Below are 23,677 nucleotides of genomic sequence, written 5' to 3'. Positions count from 1 at the left end.
AATCATGTTTAAATCTGACAACACAACAGAGTAAAAAAAACATCCTGTGCTCCGTGAACGGACGTCTGAATTGTTTAAAAATAGAAGCTTGTGAATGCCTCAAATTCAGTGCACAAACGTGCAGGTTAAACTCACAGGGTGTCCATCTTTCCCTGGAAGTCCAGGTGTGCCTGGGGGTCCCTGTGGTCCTTGTGGGCCTCGTTGTCCAGGCTCCCCTCCTTGTCCCTCTTCTGAGGCTGGTCCTGGAGGGCCTGGAGGTCCTGGGGGACCAGCTGGGCCTGGCTCCCCTTTCTGCCCTGGATAAACCTGGAGGGACTAAGGAGTTAGGATTTTTTTTTTATTTTTTATGTAGACTGCAGTCACACTAATTTAAAAAAAATAAAAGGAAAAAAATAGGGCAGCATCAGCTGTAGTAAGTGGGACAAACTTGCTCTACAGGAAACAGTTTCCGTTTTCTCTCTCTCTCTCTCTCTTTAAAGCACATTTAATGTTAACCTCATCAACCACGTCACTTCCAGCCCGTCTAGAGTTACAGCAGAGTACCAACCATCCCCTTTACAGACCTTTAAAGACCTGTTGCCTTAATTATATAAAAACTGTAATGATCTTAACCCATAATATGTTGAAACAGACACATTTATGTTATATAAATTCAGAAGATAATTCTGACTTACAGTGTCAGGTGTGGAAACTGAAGCACCTGTCTGAAATGACTTTGCTGTAACATAAAGAGAAAAAGGAAAAAACAAGCATGTTTGAGCACATTAAAAATGGCACTGCTGTGGATTTGATGAATAAAGCACAGATGAAAAGGTTGAGCATTGGATCATACGAACAAAGGAAAGGAAGCTACACTGTGTCTTCAGCAACATCTGGTGGAAACTCTTGGAAATGCAACGAAGGAGGAGCCGATTTACTCATGAATTGCAGCACAAACGAAGGGAAGCATGAAATAATTTTGCTATATCACTGGTCTAATCCTGAAAATATATATATATTTTAAGTGGCAGATAACTGCTGTTTGTTGCCACAGGACAGAGTTCCTGAGACCACATTAAAACGTTTACATGAATGCATTTTACCTTGCACCGTGGTCACCTCCACTTCCTGCCCAGAAGCTTCCTCAAAGTTGTCATCTTCGTCATCGCTTGTTGGCATCTCAGTGGGTGGAGGTGGGATCACAATGTAAGTGGGGGCCAGCTCTGGCTAATAACCACGATGGTAAAACAAACAAACAAACAAACAGACAAACAAACAAAAAAAGAAATCAGTGTGCATCTTTAGACCAACCTTCAGCACTAAACTGCATATTTTTTATATTTTTAAATGCATAATATTCTGCAATCTGGATATTACAGCACACTAGTTATAGCTGCAGCTGTGGATTAATTAAAGAGCCTTTCTTTTTTTTTTCTTTCATAATTCAACAAAGAGTCTCTGTATATGTGAACAGACAACCAAACAAGAAAAAGAAAGAAAGTGAAGCGTTTGCCACGGATGGTAGGAAATGTTTGCTCTCAGATCAGATCCTAATACAGTGTCACACTGACAGCCTCATTCCACACATTTCTTAGAGTATTCCAACATTACGTCTACAAGATCTGCTGCGATCATAAAATGTCATGACCGCACGCCTAGAAAAGCCCGCTGTCTTGCTCATGAATGATAAATAGAAATGACTGCAGATGGAAAAAAGGCTGTAAATCATTTTCTTTCCTGAAGAGAGTTTTTGATTTTAATCCATCGTCTGACAGGCCTTTGAGTGTCCAAGGGAGACGCTTATTAAGTAGCTCAGACTGCCTGGAGAAGAGGTCGCACACATCTGGATTGTGTGTTCATACAAAAGGGACTGAAATACATGTACATCAGTGAAGTCATACTTGGACCACAGATGGTGATCTGTGTGATTGAAATCTCTCTTATCTGCACTTTTAGATGGTTTCTTAGCTAGTTTCTTGGAAGACAATCACCAAAAACTCAAGTGTCTTTGACTCTGTAGCTTAAAGTTCCCAGAAAATGACTAAAAAAATCAACTAAAAATTGATTTGTGGACTGAGTCTTAATATTAAGTTACGTTTTTAAAGTTTTAATCAACAGGTTTATTTTAAATCACTATGGGAACATAACTTATCTATACAATGACACATTGGCCATCTTCTTTTCTTTTTTAGTGGGCTTTTTTAGAAGCCATTTCCTTAAGCATAGTAATGTGATATTATTTGCATAAATTCATTACAGATTGCACAGAGCTGGCAGCAATTATCATCATTTTGGTGTCTCCACAGGTACTGAGAGGACAGAAGCTTTTTCATTTGTGACTCGCTTGCGCAAATAAATGGGGTAAAAACAAAACAACAGTGCACACACCATGGTGAACTCTCTCTCCTCCACAATCTTCTTCACTTCATCTTTACCCTCCAAGTTTTCATTGTCACCGCTCCCGTAGCCAGAGGCCTGGAGTTGAAAAGGAGAGCAGGATAAAAGGAATTAGAAGACAAAACACAGAGAAAGTTGGAAAAGTTCAGCAGACCAAAATTCCATCTGAGTTTTTAGCTGCAGGAAGTGAAAATTAAATGAGGAAAGAGGCCAAATGTACACATAAGCAAAACAGCCTTATTCCAGAGTTTGGTTCCCACGGTTACTCACATGTTACTGATGTTTTTCACTGAAACTTATCTTTAATTTAAACAAACAAACAAACAAACAAACAAACAAACAAACACTGGATATCAGAAATGATTAATGTTCTAAACAACATTATCAGGACAGACTGACTGTGGCTCGGTCAGGAATGTCAGTGTGTGTGTGTGTGTGTGTGTGTGTGTGTGTGTGTGTGTGTGAGAGTGTGTGTGAGAGTGTGTGAGAGAGAGAGAGAGAGAGAGAGCTTGTTTATGTTGTATATTACAGCACCCTGTAAAGGTCATGACTTTTTCTTTTTGCTTTTCCTAAAAATAACCTCTGTTTCACAAGATTACATATTCCTTCTCAGTATATTTTGTTACCTTGCTAACACAAGAAAGGACAATATTATTGAGGAAAATTTATCTCCATAGCCGGTAGTGGGTTTGATAATGCGTGTAATTTAAGACATTTACTTTAAATGTAGTGCTCTTTAAAGATTTTAAAGGCAAGCAAATAGAAGAAAAACTGGGCAGCTCACCAAGATTTAAGAGGAATTACAAGCAAATTAAATAATTTCAAGCACATATTAAGCTGGACTTTGTATTTATGATTACACCAATCCTGTATGTTGTAACGCCACTGTAGTTACAAAACAGGTAAATTTATGACATTTTGAACATTTTCATATTTAAAGTTTTACCTCTAAATGATTAAAAAAATGTGTGAAATGACTTTTTGTCAGTCAAAAATATATAGTGTGACAGTAGGCCAAGATTATAAAATCTAGCTGCTTTGACCCGCTGTCACTTTCATTTGCACCAAAGCAGGTGGAATGGATTCATGATGGTTTATGCTTTTAAATGTTTAAATGTAAATGATGTATGCGGGCGTCAGAAATGAATTTTATGCAGTACTGTATGTCTACCAGCAGAGAGAGCCATAGTTCCAAGTTTGCAGTGTTTTAGAGACGTTTGAGGAGCTGAACTTTTCTCAGTTTCGAGTGTTTTCATGCAGACTCACATAAGGATCGTCCTCCTCACACTGGTCATCTGGGGCCGTGGGATCTGCCTTCAACAGCAGCTGCTGGATGGAGCCCTGGAGAGGAGAGTTCGTGTTATATTGCACGCTAATTTAATTCATTCTGTCATTAAATTTTATAGAAGCTCCGAGGACATTTTGCACGCGCGCGCACACACACACTAATTTGGTCTGTCTGCATAACAGTTTATCTGTCTCTCCTTCACTCATTAGCACGCATAATGCATACACACTGAACACATTAACACACACATTCAACACTGCTGCAAACATCTGGCTAGGAAACAGGTGCATTTCTGTATCTGCTCCAAAGACAATTTTCCCATCAACCTTAAAGCACCAGCCCATAATTTTAATATTTACTTGTGGCAAATTAACACAGAAGATTAAGCTATGTCAAATCCTTTCTGTATTTATACAATTATATAATCCTCTCATCAATTTTCTTTGTCTTAATCAAGGAGGAGGAGAGGGCTGGAGACTATCCCAGCTGTGATAGGACGAGAAGCAGGGTACACCCTGGACAGGGCTATCACTGAGGGACAGATAACCATTGCTCCACCAGGAAGGAAGTTTGAGTGCCCAGAGAGAAACCATGTAGACAAAGGGAGAACACAGAAAGTGTTATATGATGGATTTACATTTAAAAGGCCTGTGGAAACAAGGTAGGGAATGACTCCCCCAAGACTAGCCAGTCTCTACCCCTGTGGCCCTGTGAAGTATAAGCATGTGTAGCTAATGCTGTCGTATGTCTTAAATTATTACCCAACTAATGATAATATATTGATCTTGAGCACATTTAGGCAACTAAATTGTTATTTTGATGAGAATTGAACTGAATTGAACTGAATTGAACCTGCCCCATGAAGAGACATGTAACAGCGTTATTAGCTGAGCTATTTTAACTGGGCAACTTTTTTCTTTTGCTGTATGTGAGCTCATCCACAGTCTTGGATGGTGTCCCAGGATACTCTGGAGGCCGACAGAGGGAAACTGGAAGGTTGTGAAATAATGCAGCACATTTAAACCTTTCATTCTAAAAAAGGCTGTTTCTTTTTGGAAGTTCATGAATATTGAATTTTGGTAAGTCTCTCGTATACAGTCCATACTTGTCTGTAACCTTGAGCCAATATGTGGGATGACTCTGAAAGGTAACCTCTAGAGAAGGGTCCCATTCCCAATCTGAACTAAATTTGGTTAGAAAGAAATTTTTGGTGACCAATTTTGTCATTTTATATCATTTTAAAATGCAGGTTATGACTATTTAATGGATGGTTTTACACTTACACAGAGATAGCTGCACCTGGTTTCTTATTTTGTAAAGGGGCGCTCTGACAGCAAGGTATCCTTGCAGAACCTTGGAGGTAATGTGTGACATGTTTATGCCCTCCAAGCCCCTCGCTGGACTGTAGAGCTGTCAGCACATATAGTTGTTTTATGCTGGCAGAAACTCAAACGGTCTTTGTTTTATCATGGGAAGGATACGTGTCATGCTTTCTTCTGCTGTTAGGAAACGATGATAAATTACGCTTTATGCAGATTGTGTCATTTGTGAGGTCTGCTGTAAATACTTGTAAATACTCATAAAGGAAGGAATGCAGTTTTAGAATGAACAGAAATTAGAGAACAATATAAAGGCGCACACATGTTCAGTGATTGCAGCTGATGATAAACATGTCATAATTCTGACAAGTTATCACACAGTAAGCCAAATATCCTAAGCCATTATCTACCAATGTAAGGAGCATATCAAAGGTGGTTAAAGGTGGGTTTATTTAGTTCTCGGTCAAGGACCAGTGCACTCATAGTATAACAAAAGGTCATTTAAATCAGAGTCAGTGGTCCTGTCTTCTTATTGCATCTGTAAATACTTGCTAAAGGCAATTTCAGCCAAGTTTGTTGATACTGGGATCAGGCCAGATGACAAACAGCTGTTTTTAATGGAATGAAGGACAGCCTATGAAATTTAATGGCGGCAAAGGAGTGAGAAATAGTGATATAGGGAGAAGCAGAGAGGAAGGAGAAGGAAGGGTGGATTGGAGCTGGGGATAGTGAACCAAATCAGAGACATCTGCTTGGTGCAGTAAACAACACATCTGAAACAAACAAAGAATGTGCCACGCAACCTTTTCCGCCTCCTTTAAACGACTACAACATGTGGATTTGCCCCTACATTAAAGCCACAGCCACATGGATGAATGATTTAGTCGGTTAGTTTGTAAAAAACTTTTTTGATTACGTGAATTTAAACACAGGAAAGCAGTTGGAGAATTTCTCGGCAAGTTTCTGGTTGCAGTTTTCAAATGCTCGCCACCACGCACGGCTGTCTGTAGCAGCGACAACTGAACACACAGCACATCGAACAGGTGAGCACCAGTTAGTTGTTTGTAGCAGAGCATATAATTATGGTGTAAAAAACAAGCTTTACCTACCAACCAACAAACCCACAAACAAACAAATGAACCAGTGAAAAAACCAACCTAAGTACCAGTGCACCAACAAATCAACCAACCAACCAACCAACCAAAAATGCTGCAAAGCTGCACCATTTATACTGTCTGCTTAATATATTGACTAATTGCCCTAGCCTTTCATTCCTTTAAATCCAGGTCTAGCAACTAAGCATCACAGGTGTCACCTCAGACTCATCTGAACGTTTGTAGGTCTGGGATAAACATGTGCTGCTCAAACCTTTATAGTCAGCTAGTGTTAAATTTCTGTCATAAGTCACCCTTGAAACAAAACAGACAACAGTAAACAGACATTATTCCCGGCACAAATTCAAGAAAACACACCAGAGAGCCTTCACACACGAGAGCTGTCAGTATCGCTAATGGTACACTGCAAAACAAAGCAGTACTAGCAACTTCATTTCTTAAAAATGTAAACAAAATCAGTCTAAAAGTGAGCTGAAGATGTTAGTAAATGAGGTCGGGTGCATTGAAAATGACCGATGGAAAGGAGGTCAAGCTTCAACTGGTTTCTACAGTAAATTCACAAAAGTCAGATGATTTCAACAAAAGTTTGTATAAACAGGAGTGTGGTTGTGCACTTGGCTGCTTAGTTATACAAACATTAAAACCTGTATTTCTGCTTTTTTTTGTTTGAACGTTTTGTTATTACGCTTTATCACAAGATGACTTCTTATATTTAATTATAAGTGAATAGAAATAAATATACCCTGTCTATTGACTGTAAATTAATATAGAAGTGCATCTGTGAGTGAATCACAGTGGAAAAAGTCTGATCAGTTGCTATGGAGATAAATAACTTCATGCAGCTGTTGGCATTGCACTTAATGCTTCCTCATCTATGAGAAAGTGCAAACATTGTCTGTTTGACTTCTTTTGTTAAACTGTTACTGATGTATCTTCAAAACTTCACAGTAGCTGAAGTATTTTGCAACATATCAGCTTCTAGTTTATATAGCCACGCATGCTGCATGACATGCGCCATCGGGGCTGTTTATATATATTTTGAAGTCTGGTTATTGCTCACAGACAGACACTGGACTTTTCAGATGCCAGAGATGAGAAACTGTTGTGTGCCTGCAGTTACTGGCAGTCCCTGGACACTATGGCTGCCACAGGCCAAAGCATGTGAGAAGACATCCAAAAGGTCACTTTGCACTACTGTGTTAAAGGCCAACACACATTTTATGTTACGCCCTACATGGCCTGTGGTTCAGTGAAGCCAGTTTAACATATGAGTAACTGGTTCAGCAAGGACGAAGATATTTATTTGTTTTTGTGTGTTCATGTAACGCTGTGGAGTAGTGCAGTGCTGCAAAGAGCCGCTGCTGCATCGTTTTGGAGGAGGATCAGTTTGAAAGTTGAACAGCTGGAAACAGACAGTTACTTCTGCTCCTCTTTTTCTGAGAGATGAGGAAAGAGGGAGGAGAGGATGCATGAAGAGAGCCAAGAAAGGAGTGGTTTCTTTCTTTCTCTTGTCTTTCACTGCTGTGGTCACCTACTTCCCCACTCACCTACAAACAACACCCTCTATTTCTCCATATTTTCACAACACGATCACGCAAACACATCAGCTCAACGGCAGCACATTCACAACAGCCTCACAGCACGCACAGACTTGCAGGACACATAAGCAAGCCACGCTTGTTCATATTAGTGAATATTCACACACATAGTCAGACTTATGGAGTCTCTCACCACACTTCTTTCTCTCTTTCTATTTATAAACAAGGGATGTTTCCATATTCTCTCCACCTGTCTAAACGAAACACCCAGCATACATCATTAGACATACACGCACAATTAAGGGCATGCTGAGGTTTGTCACATGGAATGTAAATGGAGCTGGCACCAGAGGAAAGAGGTTAAAAATATTTAACCAGCTTAAAAAACTACAGGCAGATGTTGTTTTATTACAAGAAACTCACAAACCTGTCACAGGTTTAAATGAACTTAAAACACCTGAGTTTCCTAACGTGTTTGCAGCCGGTTATAATTCTAGACAACGGGGAGTAGCAATTTTAATACATAAAAATGTTAATTTTACAGTACTCGATACAGTTATAGATCCAGAGGGTAGATTTCTAATTATTAAACTATCAATATTGAACAAAAAACTATGTATTGTAAGTGTATATGGTCCAAATGTTGATGAACCCTCATTCTTCCACGGTTTTTTTAGTGCACTCTCTGAACACCTTGATTGCACACTCATTCTTGGCGGTGACCTCAACCTTGGACTAAATGAAGAAATGGATAGGCTCAACACAACAGGAACTCAGCGTAATTGGCAGTCCACAAATATAATCAAACAGTATATGAACGACTTTGGTCTTTGCGATGCATGGCGCTCTCTTCACCCCACCAGTAAGGAATATACTTTTTTCTCGCATGTTCATCACTCTTACTCTCGTCTGGATTATTTTTTGGTCAGCAGCTCACTGCTGTGTGACATTTCAGACACTGAGATTCATCCTATAGCTGTCAGCGATCATGCTCCTGTATCTTTAACACTAATGCACAAGAATAATACTACGCCAAGTAAAAATACTTTAAAAAGGAATGGACTTCATATTTAGACTTTAATGACACTCCCGGAATATCTGCTTCTGTTCTATGGGAAGCAGGGAAAGCTGTGATGAGAGGTAAAATAATTTCTTTCTCATCACACAAAAAGAAAGAAGAAAACAAAAATATTCAGGAATTAGAAAAAAACATCAAAACACTAGAAGAAGCCTACGCGTCCCACCAAGATCAGGAAACATTGAACAAAATATGCAAAACAAAACTAGAATTAAATGAAACTATTAATAAAAAAACACAATTCCTTATACAAAGACTTCGCTTGCAGAATTTTGAACACAGTAACAAATCAGGTCGATTTCTAGCTAACCAGCTAAAAATAAATAAAGAAAAAATAACTATATGTGCTGCTAAAGATTTATCGGGGAACACAATATATGATCCTGGAAGAATAAACAACATTTTTAGGGATTTCTATGAAACTTTATACTCACCACAAATAAACCCATCTAAAAATGAAATTGATCTGTTTCTTGACAACGTAACTCTTCCAAAATTACTAGACAGTCAAGCAATGGAACTGGATTCGCCACTGACGCCAAGTGAACTCCAGGAAGCCCTGATAAGTATGCCCAATAATAAGGCTCCAGGTCCAGACGGCTTCCCTGCAGAATTCTACAAAGAATTCTGGACAATTTTGGCACCAGTATTCCACAGCATGTTGCAGGAAATCGAGGAAAAGGGCAGACTACCACCAAATATGAATTCTGCCAACATTAGTCTCCTGCTAAAACCAGGCAAAGACCCTTTATTTCCCTCAAGCTATCGTCCAATTTCTCTTTTAAATGTAGACCTTAAAATAATCTGCAAAGCTCTCTCAAAGAGATTAGAGAAAATGACCCCCCTCTTAATTCATCCTGACCAAACTGGTTTCATAAAAGGTCGGCACTCCTCAACAAACACTCGTAGATTACTTAATTTAATAGACTACTCATACGATAAAAACATCGAAACCATAATATTATCTCTAGATGCAGAAAAAGCATTTGACAGAGTTAATTGGAAATTTTTATTCGCAACTTTACACAAATTTGGTTTTGGAAACTCTTTCATAAACTGGATAAGAATATTATACAATTCCCCAACGGCTCGTATCAGAACAAATGACCAGACATCCTCCAGCTTCTGTCTCCTGAGGGGCACCAGACAGGGATGCCCACTCTCCCCTTCACTTTTTGCAATTTTTATCGAACCTCTAGCAGCAGCATTTAGACAGGCTACAACAATTAAGGGCATAACATGTAAGAACATAGAACATAAAATCAGTCTCTATGCGGATGATGTGTTGCTTTTTCTGCAAAACACACAAACCAACCTCTCTGAGGTAATTACTTTAATAAACTGGTTTTCAAGAGTTTCAGATTATTCAATTAACTGGCCAAAATCTACAGTTCTCCCCATTAACTGCTCCTTCCATAATTCTTCCTCTGCCCCACTGCAATCCGGAAATATTAAATATTTAGGTATTAATGTCTCTCCTAAGCTTTCAGACTTAACTAAACTAAACCACATCCCACTTCTAAAGAAAGTAGAAGGCGATCTGACTAGATGGAAATCTTTACCCATATCACTCATGGGAAGGGTCGCCACTATAAAAATGATGATCTTGCCAAAAATAAATTACTTATTTTTGATGATCCCTAACAAACCATCACAAGATTGGTTCAGATCTCTGGATTCATATATTTCCAAATTCCTTTGGAAAGATAAACCCCCGCGTATTAGCTTAAAAACGCTACAAAGAACCAAGGATAGAGGAGGATTAGATCTGCCTAATTTTCACCAATACTTCTTAGCCAACAGGCTTCAGTTCATCTCAGAATGGTTAAAACATACCTTCTTAGTTGAGCCCTGGCTAGATGTTGAACAGGCACTATGCAAGGATCTAGAGATTTCAGACCTACCATTTATTAGCTCAAACATCAAAAGACATGAATGCTTTAAAAGTATCAACATCAGCTTTTCTCTAACAGCATGGTGGGAGTTTCTAAAAATAACGGAGTCTTCATTAATCCCATGCAAACGTACACCTATCTGGAATAACCCTGACATATTACAAAACAATAATATGATTAATTTCCCAGAATGGAGTTGTAAAGGAATTAAATACTTAGAACATATATTAGAGGGAACAGAATTTATTCCATTTGACAGACTAGTTGAACAATATGGGATCAACAAGACAAGGTTTTTAGAATATCAACAAATTAAATCCATAGTAAAAAAGAAATTTAACCTCAGTCAAGTTGAATTACAAACACCACTAAGTGCGGCACATTTTTTTACTCTTAAATCCCCCAAATTATTATCTAAAATATACAGAACACTTTCTAAATTAGATGAATCAATATCCCTTCCTACTGCAAAGTGGGAAGCAGATTTATCAGTCAACCTAGACCAAAACTTCTGGTCTCAGATTTGCTTAAAAACTTTCAAATTAATTAAAAATCCCAGTCTGCAATTAATACAATACAAAATACTTCATAGAGTGCACTATACAGGTCATCGGATGTTCAAGATGGGCTTTACATCTTCCAACAACTGCTCACACTGTCAAGGCAATACACCAGACAATTACATCCACGCTCTTTGGTTCTGTCCACCAGTGCAAAAGTTTTGGCGCGAGATATGTGAAGACTTATCAAAGTGTCTGAAATGTAACATTCCAACTTCCCCCTTAGTGTGTCTACTGGGCAGCTTAGATAATGTCACTTCAGAAAAGAATATAGCCCATATGATCTTCACTGCCCTATGCATAGCCAAGAAAACAGTCCTCATGAACTGGAAAAATAAAAATAATCTTAATTCTAACCAATATAGAAATTATCTATTAGATTACATTAGTCTTGACACAGCCTTTGCCACCACATTAGATCAATTGCTCTGGGCCCCTTTTATCAGCTCCATCACCTAGTAGGGGTGGGGGGTCATAGTTTGGTCCCGCCTTCACTGTTGTGATTGGTGAGGGGGTAGGGACAGGCTTAGGGCGTCGGGGGGTTCCCCGGAGGCATCTTCCTTGGGGGGCTCAACCCGGGGTAGCGGTCACGTCCGGTTGGGGGCTCTGTTGGCTCTCAGGTGACTGTTTCCTCGCGGCTGCGTGCAGCGGGGCTAGGGGAGGGTCTGTGCTGACGGACGTGGGTTACTGACCTGGCAACCTGGCTGCCCCTGGGTGGGTCCGGGATGGGCGTGGGGTTCTGGGGGCGCTCCGTCTCTGGGCTGGGGCCCGGGCCGGGCCTCGGGGGCTTGGGTCCTGGTTGGTGTGTTGCCGGGGTTGTGGGCGGGTGGGTGCATGGGGGCCCGGCCCTGGAGCAGGGTGCCGCCGGTGCGTCGAGCCGCCTGGGGGGCTCTTCATCTGGTGGGGGGGATGGTCACATCTTGCAGGAGCTTTCTTCTCTTCAGGAACTCTCTGCGGGAGGGGGAGATACAGGAGAGGTGGAGGAAGATCTCAGCCTGGGCGTTTACCGTCTTATGTAGTCTGGAAGATGTGTGGATGGTGGGGTGGGTGCAGTTTTCTCTGTGGTGGGGTTGGGTGGACTGTCCAGGGCTCTGTGGAGCCGGAGGGCGCTACTGCACTGGGCCCCGGTCTGATGGGCCTGGGCCCCCCTTCCCTGGCGGGTCGCGGAGGGTGGGAGTGCCTACTGGGGTCAGCGGGGGAGCTGGCCCCAGGGAGGGGTTACCTGCCCCTCCCTTCCTTCCCTCCCCATCTCCAGCTGCCTCCCTCTTCCCGCTCCTCCACAACCACCCACACATGCAGGGCCTTGGAGTGGGGGTATGTCACCAGGGTGCAGAGGAGGCTACCCCCCCCCCCCCCCCCCCGTCCCCTTCTGGCTGCCTCTGCCTCAATTTTATCCCACAACTTAGACATTCACATTATTCACACTCTCATTACACATACATATAGGATCTTGGGGGTGGGCACAATCACGGAGTCCAATTTACCATCAGGGTGTATACCTCACCCCTGACGTCGTTGCCCACCTCTCAATTTTAAATACACTTAGTCATTGAGGGCTAGCAGGAGGGACTATGCGCTTACCTGCTGCTCCATGGCAGGTAGCTCCATGCCCTCCTGGGTTTTAATTGCACCTTAGAACACATATGCATCAACACTACAATGAGCGGGTGGAGGGAGGTTTGGAGTCTTCTCCCACCCCCATTCTCTGCGGCCTGCTGGAGCGGGAGGGCTAGTAGGAGGAGTTGGCCGTCCGACTGCGGTCTGGGGTGTGGGGCCTCCCTGCTGCTGCGGAGTCGGGGTGGTCTGCCTCTCCCCACCGCAGGGAAAAGGGTAACACCACCTGGGTCTGGGTGCAATTCCCCCCTCCAGGGGCAAGGGTACCTAGACCCGGTTTGTAGAGTACGCTTGGGGAGTGTGATTGTGTGTACAGCGTCTCTTTATGTCTGTCTCCACGTTGGTTGAGTGTGGAGTGAGTGCATATGAGAGCATGAGGGTGGGAATGGATGTTTGTGTCTGTGTGTGCCTGTATGTCTGTGTCTATATGTCAGGTTGGGTATCAGACGCCACCTCTCTGGGGACACCTCAGGCCCTCCAAGGTTTGGAGGCCTATCTCCACCCACCACCACTTCCCCTGCCGGTGGCGGACTCCCTCAGGTGTCGGTGTGTTGGTGGTTCTTTGTGTCTGGGGGTGGGCGTCCGGGTACACACCGGCTCACTCCTTGGCGGCCGCTTGTCGGGGCCTGGGGCCTGGGGCTCGCTCGGGCCCCCTTTGGAGGTGGGGTGCCCCCGGCCTCTCGGCCTGGGGCTCGGTCACTCAGGCGCAGCTGGGGGCCGGCGGAGCTCACGGGCGCGTCACTGCAACTCCCCCTGACTTCTGCTCCGCGGCTGCTGGGCGAGCCCTCATCTGGGACTCTCCTCAGCTCTTACTGGAATAGTGGCACGGCTGCCCCTCTGTTGGTCTTTCATGGTCTTTTGTGTTCTGGGGGCCTCTGGATATCTGGAGTTTTGATCTCCTCCATACCCGCTTCACACCCTGGAGGACGGGGCTGTGGCCCCCCCACACTCCCTAGCAGATCATTACATGGAGAAACCTTTGGAATGCAAGCATGCTGATCCACACAGGTATGCACACATGGGTATTCACAGACGCGGACTAAAGCTTTCTTGGCTGCTGCCTCAAAGCACACTGTGCGCTGTCTATCTTGCGTGCTGCACAATATCGTTTATTATTTAGTAAATATTGATATCTATGGCTAGCTAGTTTATTGTGATGGTGCTTTGTTTTCTCTATTATTATGTTGCTCTTTGTTGTTTGCTGTCTCCTCTGTTTGTTTTTTTTGTTTGTTTTTTTTTTTCTCCATACAGGTGACCCAGGAGTTCTTTTTTTTTTTTTTTCTCTCTCTTCCCCCCCCTTCTCACCGTCTCTTCTCCCCTTTGGTTTTCTTTCTTTCTCTCCCCCTCTTTCTCTCATTCATTCCCCCTGTCCTATTTATTAAAAAAAAAAAAAAAAAAAAAAAAATGACAAAGGATGAACTGAAGCTCTGCCATCACGTAATGTCGCATACTGCTGTTTCTGATGTCATAAAAAAAAAAAAAAAAAAAAAAAAAAAAAAAAAAAAGAAAGGAGTGAAAGAGTTTATTGGCAAGAGAAAGAACAACTCTGAGCCCCAAGTGGTGATATCATCCAGCTTTATACACGCTACATAGGACTTAATTTATTCATGCTTAATTTATGCTACAGCAGTCGTGTACGTTTGCTGAGGTATTTGCTTATGGAGAGGCTATGTAGAGGGGTTTTAACCACCACAAACATGCTCCTGTGCATTGCACCAAAATCCCAACTGCACAGTGCTCGACATGGATGACGCTTTGCGTTCATTTAATGCCGATTGGTTGAGCCCAGACAGGCAATGCAGTGTTAGGAAAGTTCACCTGACACAGGAAAAGAGTGAAAAAACCTCAACAACAGAAAAAAAGAAAAGTATGGACAGTGGCTGTAATAAAAACTTTTCATCTTTTTAACACTGTTAATTAAGCTTTTTTTTTGGATGTTACAACTTCAATCCACAGCTGGCTAATTGAACCACAACAACAAAAGCAAGAGTAGTTCACAGATGGTTGCACCACATTCTGTATTTCCAATACTGCCCCCATCTGACATCAGGCGCTTTTAGACAGATTGCCTGAGTACCTGCAGAGAGCTGTACAGTCAGCAATAAAGAGTTGAGAAATATCAACAACAAAAACCCACATGGCACAGACTGTTCATCAAGCAGGGCAATAACAATGACGGTAACAACAAAGTTTGTAGCTAGCCAAAGTTCTGATTGGCTAGCAGGTCTTAGCCTTAGTATCCTGATAAGATAAGATAAGATTGATCGCACAGTGGGGAAATTTGTGCGTTATTTGTGCATTATATTCAAGGTTAAAAGAAGCCTTAATTTCAGACTTCTGTGTTTTGTAATCGATTGAGTTTTAGCCTAAGAAGCAGCTGCTACAGTGAATTTGCCATTTTTTGATTGTTGCAAAGTTACTCGCATCTTCCCCAAACAATCCAACAGTTCAATCAGAGAGCAAATGTTTAAAACAAATTCTCCACTTCCATGAAACCTCGAATACAGCCAATGTGAAAGACTTTTGTCAATATTTTAATCATGGTCCTACATCACAAAGTGAAATGGCTTCAAATGTGGGTAACTATAATTTGCTAGCAACCAGTAGGCTGATATTAAACAGTGTAGATGTACAGTATGTGGCCTTAAGTTGGGTAAAATAATAGAACAGAATAGAATAGAAATTGTACGTACAATGGAATTGTGGCACAAGAAACACTGAAAGCAGAGGAACTTTTTGCTCTTTCTAAAGGTTGTTGTAATGCAGCTACACTGGCATTTTTAGTCAGGATATTACAAAAAATATTTTGTTTCCACAAGGCTTTGGCAGGATGCCAGCAGCTATGACTCATGGGATAAAACAGCAGTAATTTAGTCTCAATTAAAATGACACTGAAATTGAATTGCAGGGGAAAGAAGCCTCACATTTCTAATGGTCTATAACCCTGCATTGCCCTTAAAGCTACAATAACACCACTATAAGTCCTCCTCTATTAAATACATCACTTTATGTACTTTAGACAGCCTGAAAGGGTTGCTGGAAATCATTATTCATAAATTAAACACAGACCAAGATATACAAGATTTGAAATGATGCTAGAGCGAGGTTGCTTTACATCTAAAATGAAACTGTAGCTCCTGGTGATCTATGTACGTACGTCAGTGTTGGTTTTAAACCACAATAGGTAGGAGAAACCTAACAGATTGTTTCAGCGGTGAAATGAACTCCCCTCAGAGACCAAAAAAATTCCTGAATAAACACACTCTGCCTCCCCGGCTCATTATATTTCTTTGAAACTCTCCTCACGTTTCACAAATAAAATCTTAATGACAGAGAGCCCCCCCAAAAAAACAAAAACCCAAAAGCTGCTTTGTGATAAGGATTTCTTTCCACTGTTGTGGAAATGGAACATCTTGTAGTCTGTTCGTCTCATGAACTTGGATAAAAAAAGAATTCACGAGAACAAAAGGTTAAAAAGTGGCAAAGAAGAGGACTATATTTTGTTTTTAAAGTCACAGGTCGTGTGCTTTTCTAGTTCAGCCACCGGTCGTGGGTTGATTTATTCGGGAAAAGTACTGTTGGCATGTTTTCTAAAATGAACTTAGGTCTCTTCTTATTAAAATGTAATATTCTGACAGTTCACTGAAGATGTTTTAGATAGATATCTTGATGACATAACAGATATTTTCTGACCCACACTAATACAAACTATTTCCCCCATAGATATGCAAAAAAAAAAAGCTATTTTCTTCATCATATCTGCAGTCGCAATGTGATGAACAAAGCAGAATTACAAAACAACAAATCATAGATAATGGGGACGAAAGTGCTGAAGCTTTTACTGGTTTATTTTCTTTTATAGAGCACTGCTTGCACAGGCCAGCGTTGCACATGGATTTGATTTCTCAGCACTTCTCGATAACACGTACTTGCTATAAATGCACAGGGATATTTTTAACTATCGTGAGGGATTTTAGCCTCTACCCTTTAATATTTACTATTTTTTGATTTCTCATCTTTATAGGGAAAGAATTGGCAGCCGTAATCACAGGTGCACTCAGTTTAAATCATTCAAAAATGAGACTACTAGCCCTGGTGCACATATGTAAGTAAGCAGCCTGTCATTTAGGAGCTCGCATAGGACAAAGAAGTGCTCATGAGTACACTTGGTCATTCATTCCTCGCCTCCCGTGGCAGTCGTAAAGCTGCCAACGAAGACTATTGTGTTCATTCTCAGATGTAAAGTCGGCAACTGTCCAAACACCACATTTGTTTCTGCAACTAGCTGTGGATTCAATATTCATTTCAAAGTCATTGATCCAAACCCACTGACGCTTGGGATGAGGAATAAGCACAGCAGAAATGCAGCTGTTGTACAGAGCTGACAAAAGACAGTGTAGGAAGTACCGAAGCGCTCACGTGGCTAGAAGGGACACAAACACGCACACATCGACACTTACCACAAACCTCTGCAGGCCCGTACCCCCGGCGTTCCCTACAAAGATCCCTGAGCTGGACTCGAAGGTCAGAGGCTGAGCACTCCTGATGAAGGCAACCCGGTGGTATTCCTCACAGTCCATGTAGAGGCGCACCTACGTGTTGGGACAAGTGCACATGCTTGAGCTTTAAAACCATATGAAAAAAAAGGAAAATGTAATTGTATGGAACAGATGATCTGTGCAAACATCTTTATTCCTTGCATTTAGGCACACAGTAAGTGTATGTCTGAATTTTGTGACATAATACTCATATGTAAGGTCTGAAAACGAGAAAACTATTTAGCAGCCTGTTGCCATGTTGGTGTTTTAAAACCAAATATGACAATACAGTAGCAACTTGCCAATCACAAGGTAGGCTGACCTAAAGAAAATCACGCTTTATCCATTCGTTTGAGCATCACACACAAAACAGGACTTTAAACTATAGATTGAGACCACAAACTCTGGAAAGTGTTTCCTGAGGTCACAGATAAAGATGCTGATTGATCATTTTTCCATAAACTTTTATATCTCAGACTTTGTTTTAGAAACATGAGTCACCCCCTGCTGGCCATAAGAAATAATGCAGGTTTAAGATGCTTGTGACTCAGACCTTGAAGGTATATCTACCTTATATATAGTGTCTATGTGCAGAAAGGAATTGGATTTATCCACAAAGTGCAATGAAGCGCAGATGCACAACAGTCACACAGCTCAGTTTCAAATAGCTTGTCCACAAAGAAAGAAAGGCGAGGTTATGTTACAAATCAAGTTGCCAAATCCCACTTTAACATAGCATAGAGTACACCAAGAGATAATTAGCATAACATCTTTAATCACCTCTGAGCCCTGCACAGTGAGTGTAAACCTCGCCCATCTTCCTGTCAGGTCACCCATTTTGAATGAAGCAGCTTCCTGGGTGCGGCCTCTTGTTTCTGCGTCGGTGTAGTACAATACGACTCTCTGGGAGCCATCCTCCACTTCAGACAAAGCCACACCTAATTGTACAATCTGAAGAACATAAAACATGTAGAAAAGCTTTAATATTTTCCTGGAAGGGAGCAAAAAACAAAGAAGAGACGTGGTGAACAGTGTCCTCACTTTCTGATATGCATCGGTGATGGCGAACAGCACGCCGCCTTGCCGGGTGGTCGGTTTGGCTGTGACTGTGATGGCAAAGTCGTGATAGAACGGATCGGGGATGAATGACTTTGTAAGCCGCCCCACGTTGGCCTCCGGGCCGAAGCTGTAAGCGGGGTAACCCTCGAAGCCTGTGACGAAGGAGACGGAGGGAGGGAGGGGAATGCCAATTAACTCTGTCAGGTCCAAAGCTCCTCGAGGACCGCGGTCTGCAATAGACGGGCAGAAAGGAGGAAGAATCTTGTTAGAGGAGGGAAAAAATATAATACTCATCCAAAAAAACAACAACCCCAAAACAAAACAAGAATTAACACAAACTGATGTCAGGAAATTCAGTCCAGGACAAACACGGAAACACTACCTGCGTCTAATTACTTCATATATAGGTAAGAGAGATCTGTGAGCAAATAACTGTGTTTATATACAAACACACACAAAAGCTCGCAACACTGAAATTCATTCTCTAAACATTTGTATGCAAACGCTGATCAAAAACACTCACAAACATCACTGGAAATAATAAGAGAGGAGACACTCCAGCTTCTGGCACCTAGTCCTTGACAAAATAATCAAGCTGCCATGTGTTATTTGGTGTGCTTTGTGTTTTGATGGGTGCTTGAAGGTGATTGAGTACACAGTCCATAGAGGGCAGGAGGCTAGTGGCAGTCTACAGCTCATATTTACTTCTGGGCCCCCTAGTGGGTTAATCCACTGGGGGCAGAGAGAAATGTTGCTCTAGAAATCCAAGCATTCCACAGCTGTGGACAGAGAGTGTAGGTGTGCTACACTCATCGAGTGTCATCTTTCGGCTGCCGAGACCACTGAAAAGATAAATGTATAAAAATAATAATTGATGTACAGAAAAGTCGTCTGTTTCAAGCCTTCTAACGTTTGTCTTGAAACATTTTGGAGTTTGTCAGACATAACCGATAAAGTTTGAGAAGGAGCTTCCATCCTAACCATCATTATCATAGCTGCACAGTATTCATGCATGCAGGACTCTGCCACAATGTGTGGTGACTAACCCCCCTCCCCACCAAATAACATGAAAACCTATTTAGCAAACGCTCACAACGCTCTCCCTTTGTCACAAATGTGCAGGCCGTCTCCCCCACACCTGGTTCTCTTTAGTAGGAAGACCCTAGGAACAATCGTCTGTTCTTTCAGTACGTATGGGCAACGGGATATAGAGCTTGGGCATCTGGAAGGCATTAAGCAAAACTAATACACACATGCTGTGCAGTGGCAGCTCCTGTAAATTAGACGTACCGTGTGGCGTGTGTACGTCTGTGTGCAGAGGAGCGGCAAAGACAAAAGAGGGGGGAAAGAGAAAGAGAGGCCGAGACAGCGAGTGCAAGCATCAAGTCTTCCACAAGCATGATGTGTGCGTGCCCGTGTGTGGCCAGTAAATCTCCCCGCTGGAGGCCAGGCACACTTCTTCCCCCTCCTTCATTAATTGGATTGAAACTGCTACAGACTGTGGCAATCTCCTGTGTAATGCCCACTGCAGCCAAGCTCTGTAATTTCACTACCAGGTTAGAGTTACTTTTACTGAAATGGGATACAAAAGTTGGTCTCCTCTTTTTTCCACCATTTCCTCAAAGATCTTTATCTTCACACAAAGTCAAAATATGCCATTTCAGATTTTCTTGACTTTGTGTGAGTCGAAGATTGGAAAACTTAGCCGATTTCTCATACAATAGTGACATGTAAATCCCAAGCCATGCCCTAAAATGTAACCTGCTTTGTCATTATTGCACACTGGAGTTGTCATTAGGCAACCAGAAGACTAACAAAATATCACCCCATGTCCATCTTTCATATACAGTCTATGATGTCATTGTAGTTTTATCATTACTAGATTCCTACACCAGCAAAGCCAAAAGGCATCTAAGTAATCTGATTGCATTGTAATGTAAGATTGTTTGGTGCATCCCAACTCACTAAACAATGTCAGCGTGTACAGCGTGTTAAGAGGACTTTAACTCGGGAAGCTGTAATTTTTAAGCTGATACATTTTAATTCAAGAAAGCTTAAACAAGCACTGAGAAATATTTTCCAAGTATTCTTTGACCAATTTCTTATTCCAAAAAGATCCTTGGAATCAGAAAATCAGTGACTGGATTGTTGGCTGCTTCATCTCCAGACGTGAACATTGCTCTATATCTTCTCTCTGTTGTCAGCGGTTAAACTTCGCCAAAGAACTTCTGCCAAAATTCCCACAGAGCTGCCTGTCACTCGCTGCGTCTTTTGCCCGAGAGTGACTTCACTGCAGATGTTCCTCCACTAGGTCAGACAGCTGGACAGATCACCATGGAAATGTGACTACACTCGCTGTGTTAGCTCTAGTTCTCATGATGCAGCAGGACCCTGTGATTGTACTGGGTCATGCATGATCCCAGTGCCACATTTGTAAGCCGGCAGCTGATCGTGTCAAAGGAATATTCATATCTGTGAATAAGGAAAGTAGAGCAGTGAAAATTTAAAACATCCCAGAGCAAAAAAAGATGTCAGCTGCGAGAACCTTGTGACTAATTCTGGTCAGGGTGTGACTCTTCTCAGACTAATCTGCTTTGGCTCAGTCTGAGCACCATCTGTACTGGAACAGGGCACGAGAATGAGAGCAGAGGAAGGCTCAGGAGATACAGTACGAGTCCTCAAGCTAGCTAGCATTCACAGTAATAACTTCAAGGTGTATAAATGAACTACAGTGGTGCCACATGACTGAGTCACTGAGGAATAGTACTGGGTTTAGTCAGGTGAACTCCCTTTTCTTAAGAAAAAGGGAGGGAATTAGGAAGAAAATGAAAATAAAAGCAAATGTTATTAATTTCACAAGATACTGTTTGCTCACAGTGCTTCCAAACAACTGGGTTTAAATGTAATAAAGTGACAGACTTTATATTATATTTCCAGTTTAGGATTTCATGTTATTGTAAGGAGGCAGCACAGTGGTGTGGTGTTTAGCACCATTGCCTCACAATAAGAAGTTCTTGGGTTTGAATCCAGATGAACAGATGGATGGATGCCACCAACAAGCAAATGCTTTTCTTCTATATGAAGAAAATTCATTACACTGAAAATCGTCTACAGATGGCTCGACTAACGGCAGCTGCAGAAGGCAGAAGGAATGGGAAAGGCTTCAATACTAAAGAAATCACTGTATCAAGTGGAGGAAGCGAGGCTGAGGAACAGTGTGAATTACAACTCTCCAATGTAGCCATGTATTGTAAAACTAAAGTGTTCTTTCACAAGGAAATGAATGTGTAATCAAACGTGTGTGTTTGATGTGTGTGTATCTTTTCTGTGTGTTTACAGAGAAGCTTGTGTTTGCATGTCTGCTTTCTGTCCAAATGAGCAACGCTCTATCCAAACACTGCTATCTCTGCAAGACAGAGAATGAGTCTGCCTCTGAATAGAAGAAAGTGTCTTTAAGAGTGACTTCAAACTCATGAGAAATGTTGGCATCTTCCACAAAATTATGGCCTGGATAACAATGTCACATCGCTGGCGCAAGCCATACTTGCAAGGCAGCTGTATGATTGTGTCAGATTTTTCTGCCATTTCAATGATATATCAACCTGACACAGATTATATTCAGGGAAATGTTTCAATAGTTTCATGGAAAAACTGAAGAATTCTGATTTCTTTGTTCTGGATTTTGGCTTCTTCTCCTACACCAGTGCTGATGTGGAGGTTCTGTGTGCAGTGCTGGTATTCATGGTGCAGAGCTTTGGTGCATAACAGTGATGCCACCAGTGGAGCAGGCATAAATGAACCCACTGTATCTGGGATGGGAGCTGGGATAATCAGCACATGTCCTTGTGGTGTGTTTGGAAAGGGGGGGGAAAAAGGGACTGCATCCATCCTTTCATAACTTATAACTTGACTTACAAGTAACAAATCAATAACCAGCTACTCGTCCATGGGTGACTCCAACTTCACCATCTTAAACAAGTTAACTAACTATTAGACATATGCTCCACTTGCTACAGGCTTTGGTTGGTGCATGCTTGCAGCAGATCTCCAGAGCAGATGGAGGACTACTGTTGCTAGTTGCATTGCATGATTGTGGCAATATGTCTGTGGCAAAAGAAATAAAAAAAGACCAAAAAATAACAAGACATGTGACTTCTTCCTCATAATTGTGTTTTAAGACACAGGACTCATAATAATCAGTAAGAGAGTAACAAATTCCACAGGCTGAAAATGAAAATAAAGGCAACCGTACATGTATCTGTGCAACTAGTCTTCTTATTAGAGAAAAGCCCTCGCCATACTGGACCCAAAATAGAGCAATGCTTTACTAAATCACTTGAGTGCACATGTGGGTAGCGTGTCCATGTCCGCAGTGATTGTTTCTGGTGTGTACGAGATTAGAGGATGGAATATGGTTAGGGGGCCATAGCTGGTTTTCATACCAAATGTATAATCTGTATTTCAAAGTTAAAACTATTTATTAGTGGCAGTTTATTTTATACGATCAGGAAAGCACACAGTACAATAATATAGTCTTTTCTCCTAAGTGAATTTGCTGCTTGAATCCAAATATCCATGTCATGTCATGGAGATTTTGATATTTTAATATGGGGGCAGCATGGCGGCGCCGTGGTTAGCACCGTTGCCTCACAGCAAGAAATTCCTTGGGTCAAATCCACCATCTGGCCTTTCTGTGTGGAGTCTGCATCTTCTCCTTGTGTCTGTATTGGTTTGTTCGGCTGCTCCGGCTTCCTCCCACAGTCCAATGATATGCATGGGGTTAGGTTAATTGGTGATTATGAATTTGCCATAGTGTGGGTGAGTGAATGATTGTCTGTCTCTCTGTCTTAGCCATGTGACAAGCAGGTGACCTGTCCACGATGAACCCCGCCTGTCACCCTGCGGCAGCTAGGATAGACTCCAGCCCTCTCTATCCCCTGTGACCCTGAACTGGATAAGCGGAAGAAAATGGACTGATGGATGGAAATCAAAATATGCAAATAGGAGTCCATCTGAATAAAAACTGATGAAATTAAACCACAGATCTCTGCAAAAGTTAATGAAACACTCCAAGTAACGCTTTGTGCTTCTTTTTTTCTTAAACTGATGCCATCTGTTTAATAAATCACACATTTACACACAGACTCTCATAATTATGTAAAAATCCCCTTAAAGCCAACTTTCACACCTCTTCTATAATATAATGGGGTCAGGGCACTTCCATCACCCACAGCTAGACAAATAACAGCAAACACTGGAACACTCTCACACTGACAAAATACATTGTGGGTGGGTGG

General features: G+C 41.8%; 1 protein-coding gene across 2 annotated transcripts in view; it reads right to left on the bottom strand.

Annotated features, from left to right (window-relative positions):
- LOC146625394 (collagen alpha-1(XV) chain-like) overlaps positions 1 to 23,677 on the bottom strand; it is a 65,578-nt gene that overhangs the window by 16,838 nt on the left and 25,063 nt on the right. Inside the window, exons 3-10 of one of the 2 annotated variants that reach the window (XM_085362793.1) lie at positions 18,363 to 18,610; positions 18,102 to 18,272; positions 17,244 to 17,375; positions 3,643 to 3,717; positions 2,368 to 2,454; positions 1,083 to 1,206; positions 675 to 718; positions 136 to 315 (exon numbers count right to left, since the gene is read on the bottom strand). In XM_085362793.1, coding sequence (XP_085218919.1) covers positions 136 to 315; positions 675 to 718; positions 1,083 to 1,206; positions 2,368 to 2,454; positions 3,643 to 3,717; positions 17,244 to 17,375; positions 18,102 to 18,272; positions 18,363 to 18,610 — 1,061 coding nt within the window. The remainder of the gene's footprint in view (positions 1 to 135; positions 316 to 674; positions 719 to 1,082; positions 1,207 to 2,367; positions 2,455 to 3,642; positions 3,718 to 17,243; positions 17,376 to 18,101; positions 18,273 to 18,362; positions 18,611 to 23,677) is intronic. The other variant, XM_085362794.1, reaches the window with a different exon arrangement.

The sequence above is a fragment of the Diplotaxodon limnothrissa genome, linkage group LG9, assembly GCF_057381915.1.
Source record: "Diplotaxodon limnothrissa isolate DT_005_m linkage group LG9, D_limnothrissa_male_GT1.1, whole genome shotgun sequence".
Taxonomy (NCBI): domain Eukaryota; kingdom Metazoa; phylum Chordata; class Actinopteri; order Cichliformes; family Cichlidae; genus Diplotaxodon; species Diplotaxodon limnothrissa.
This window is presented reverse-complemented; position numbering and strand designations above follow the sequence as displayed.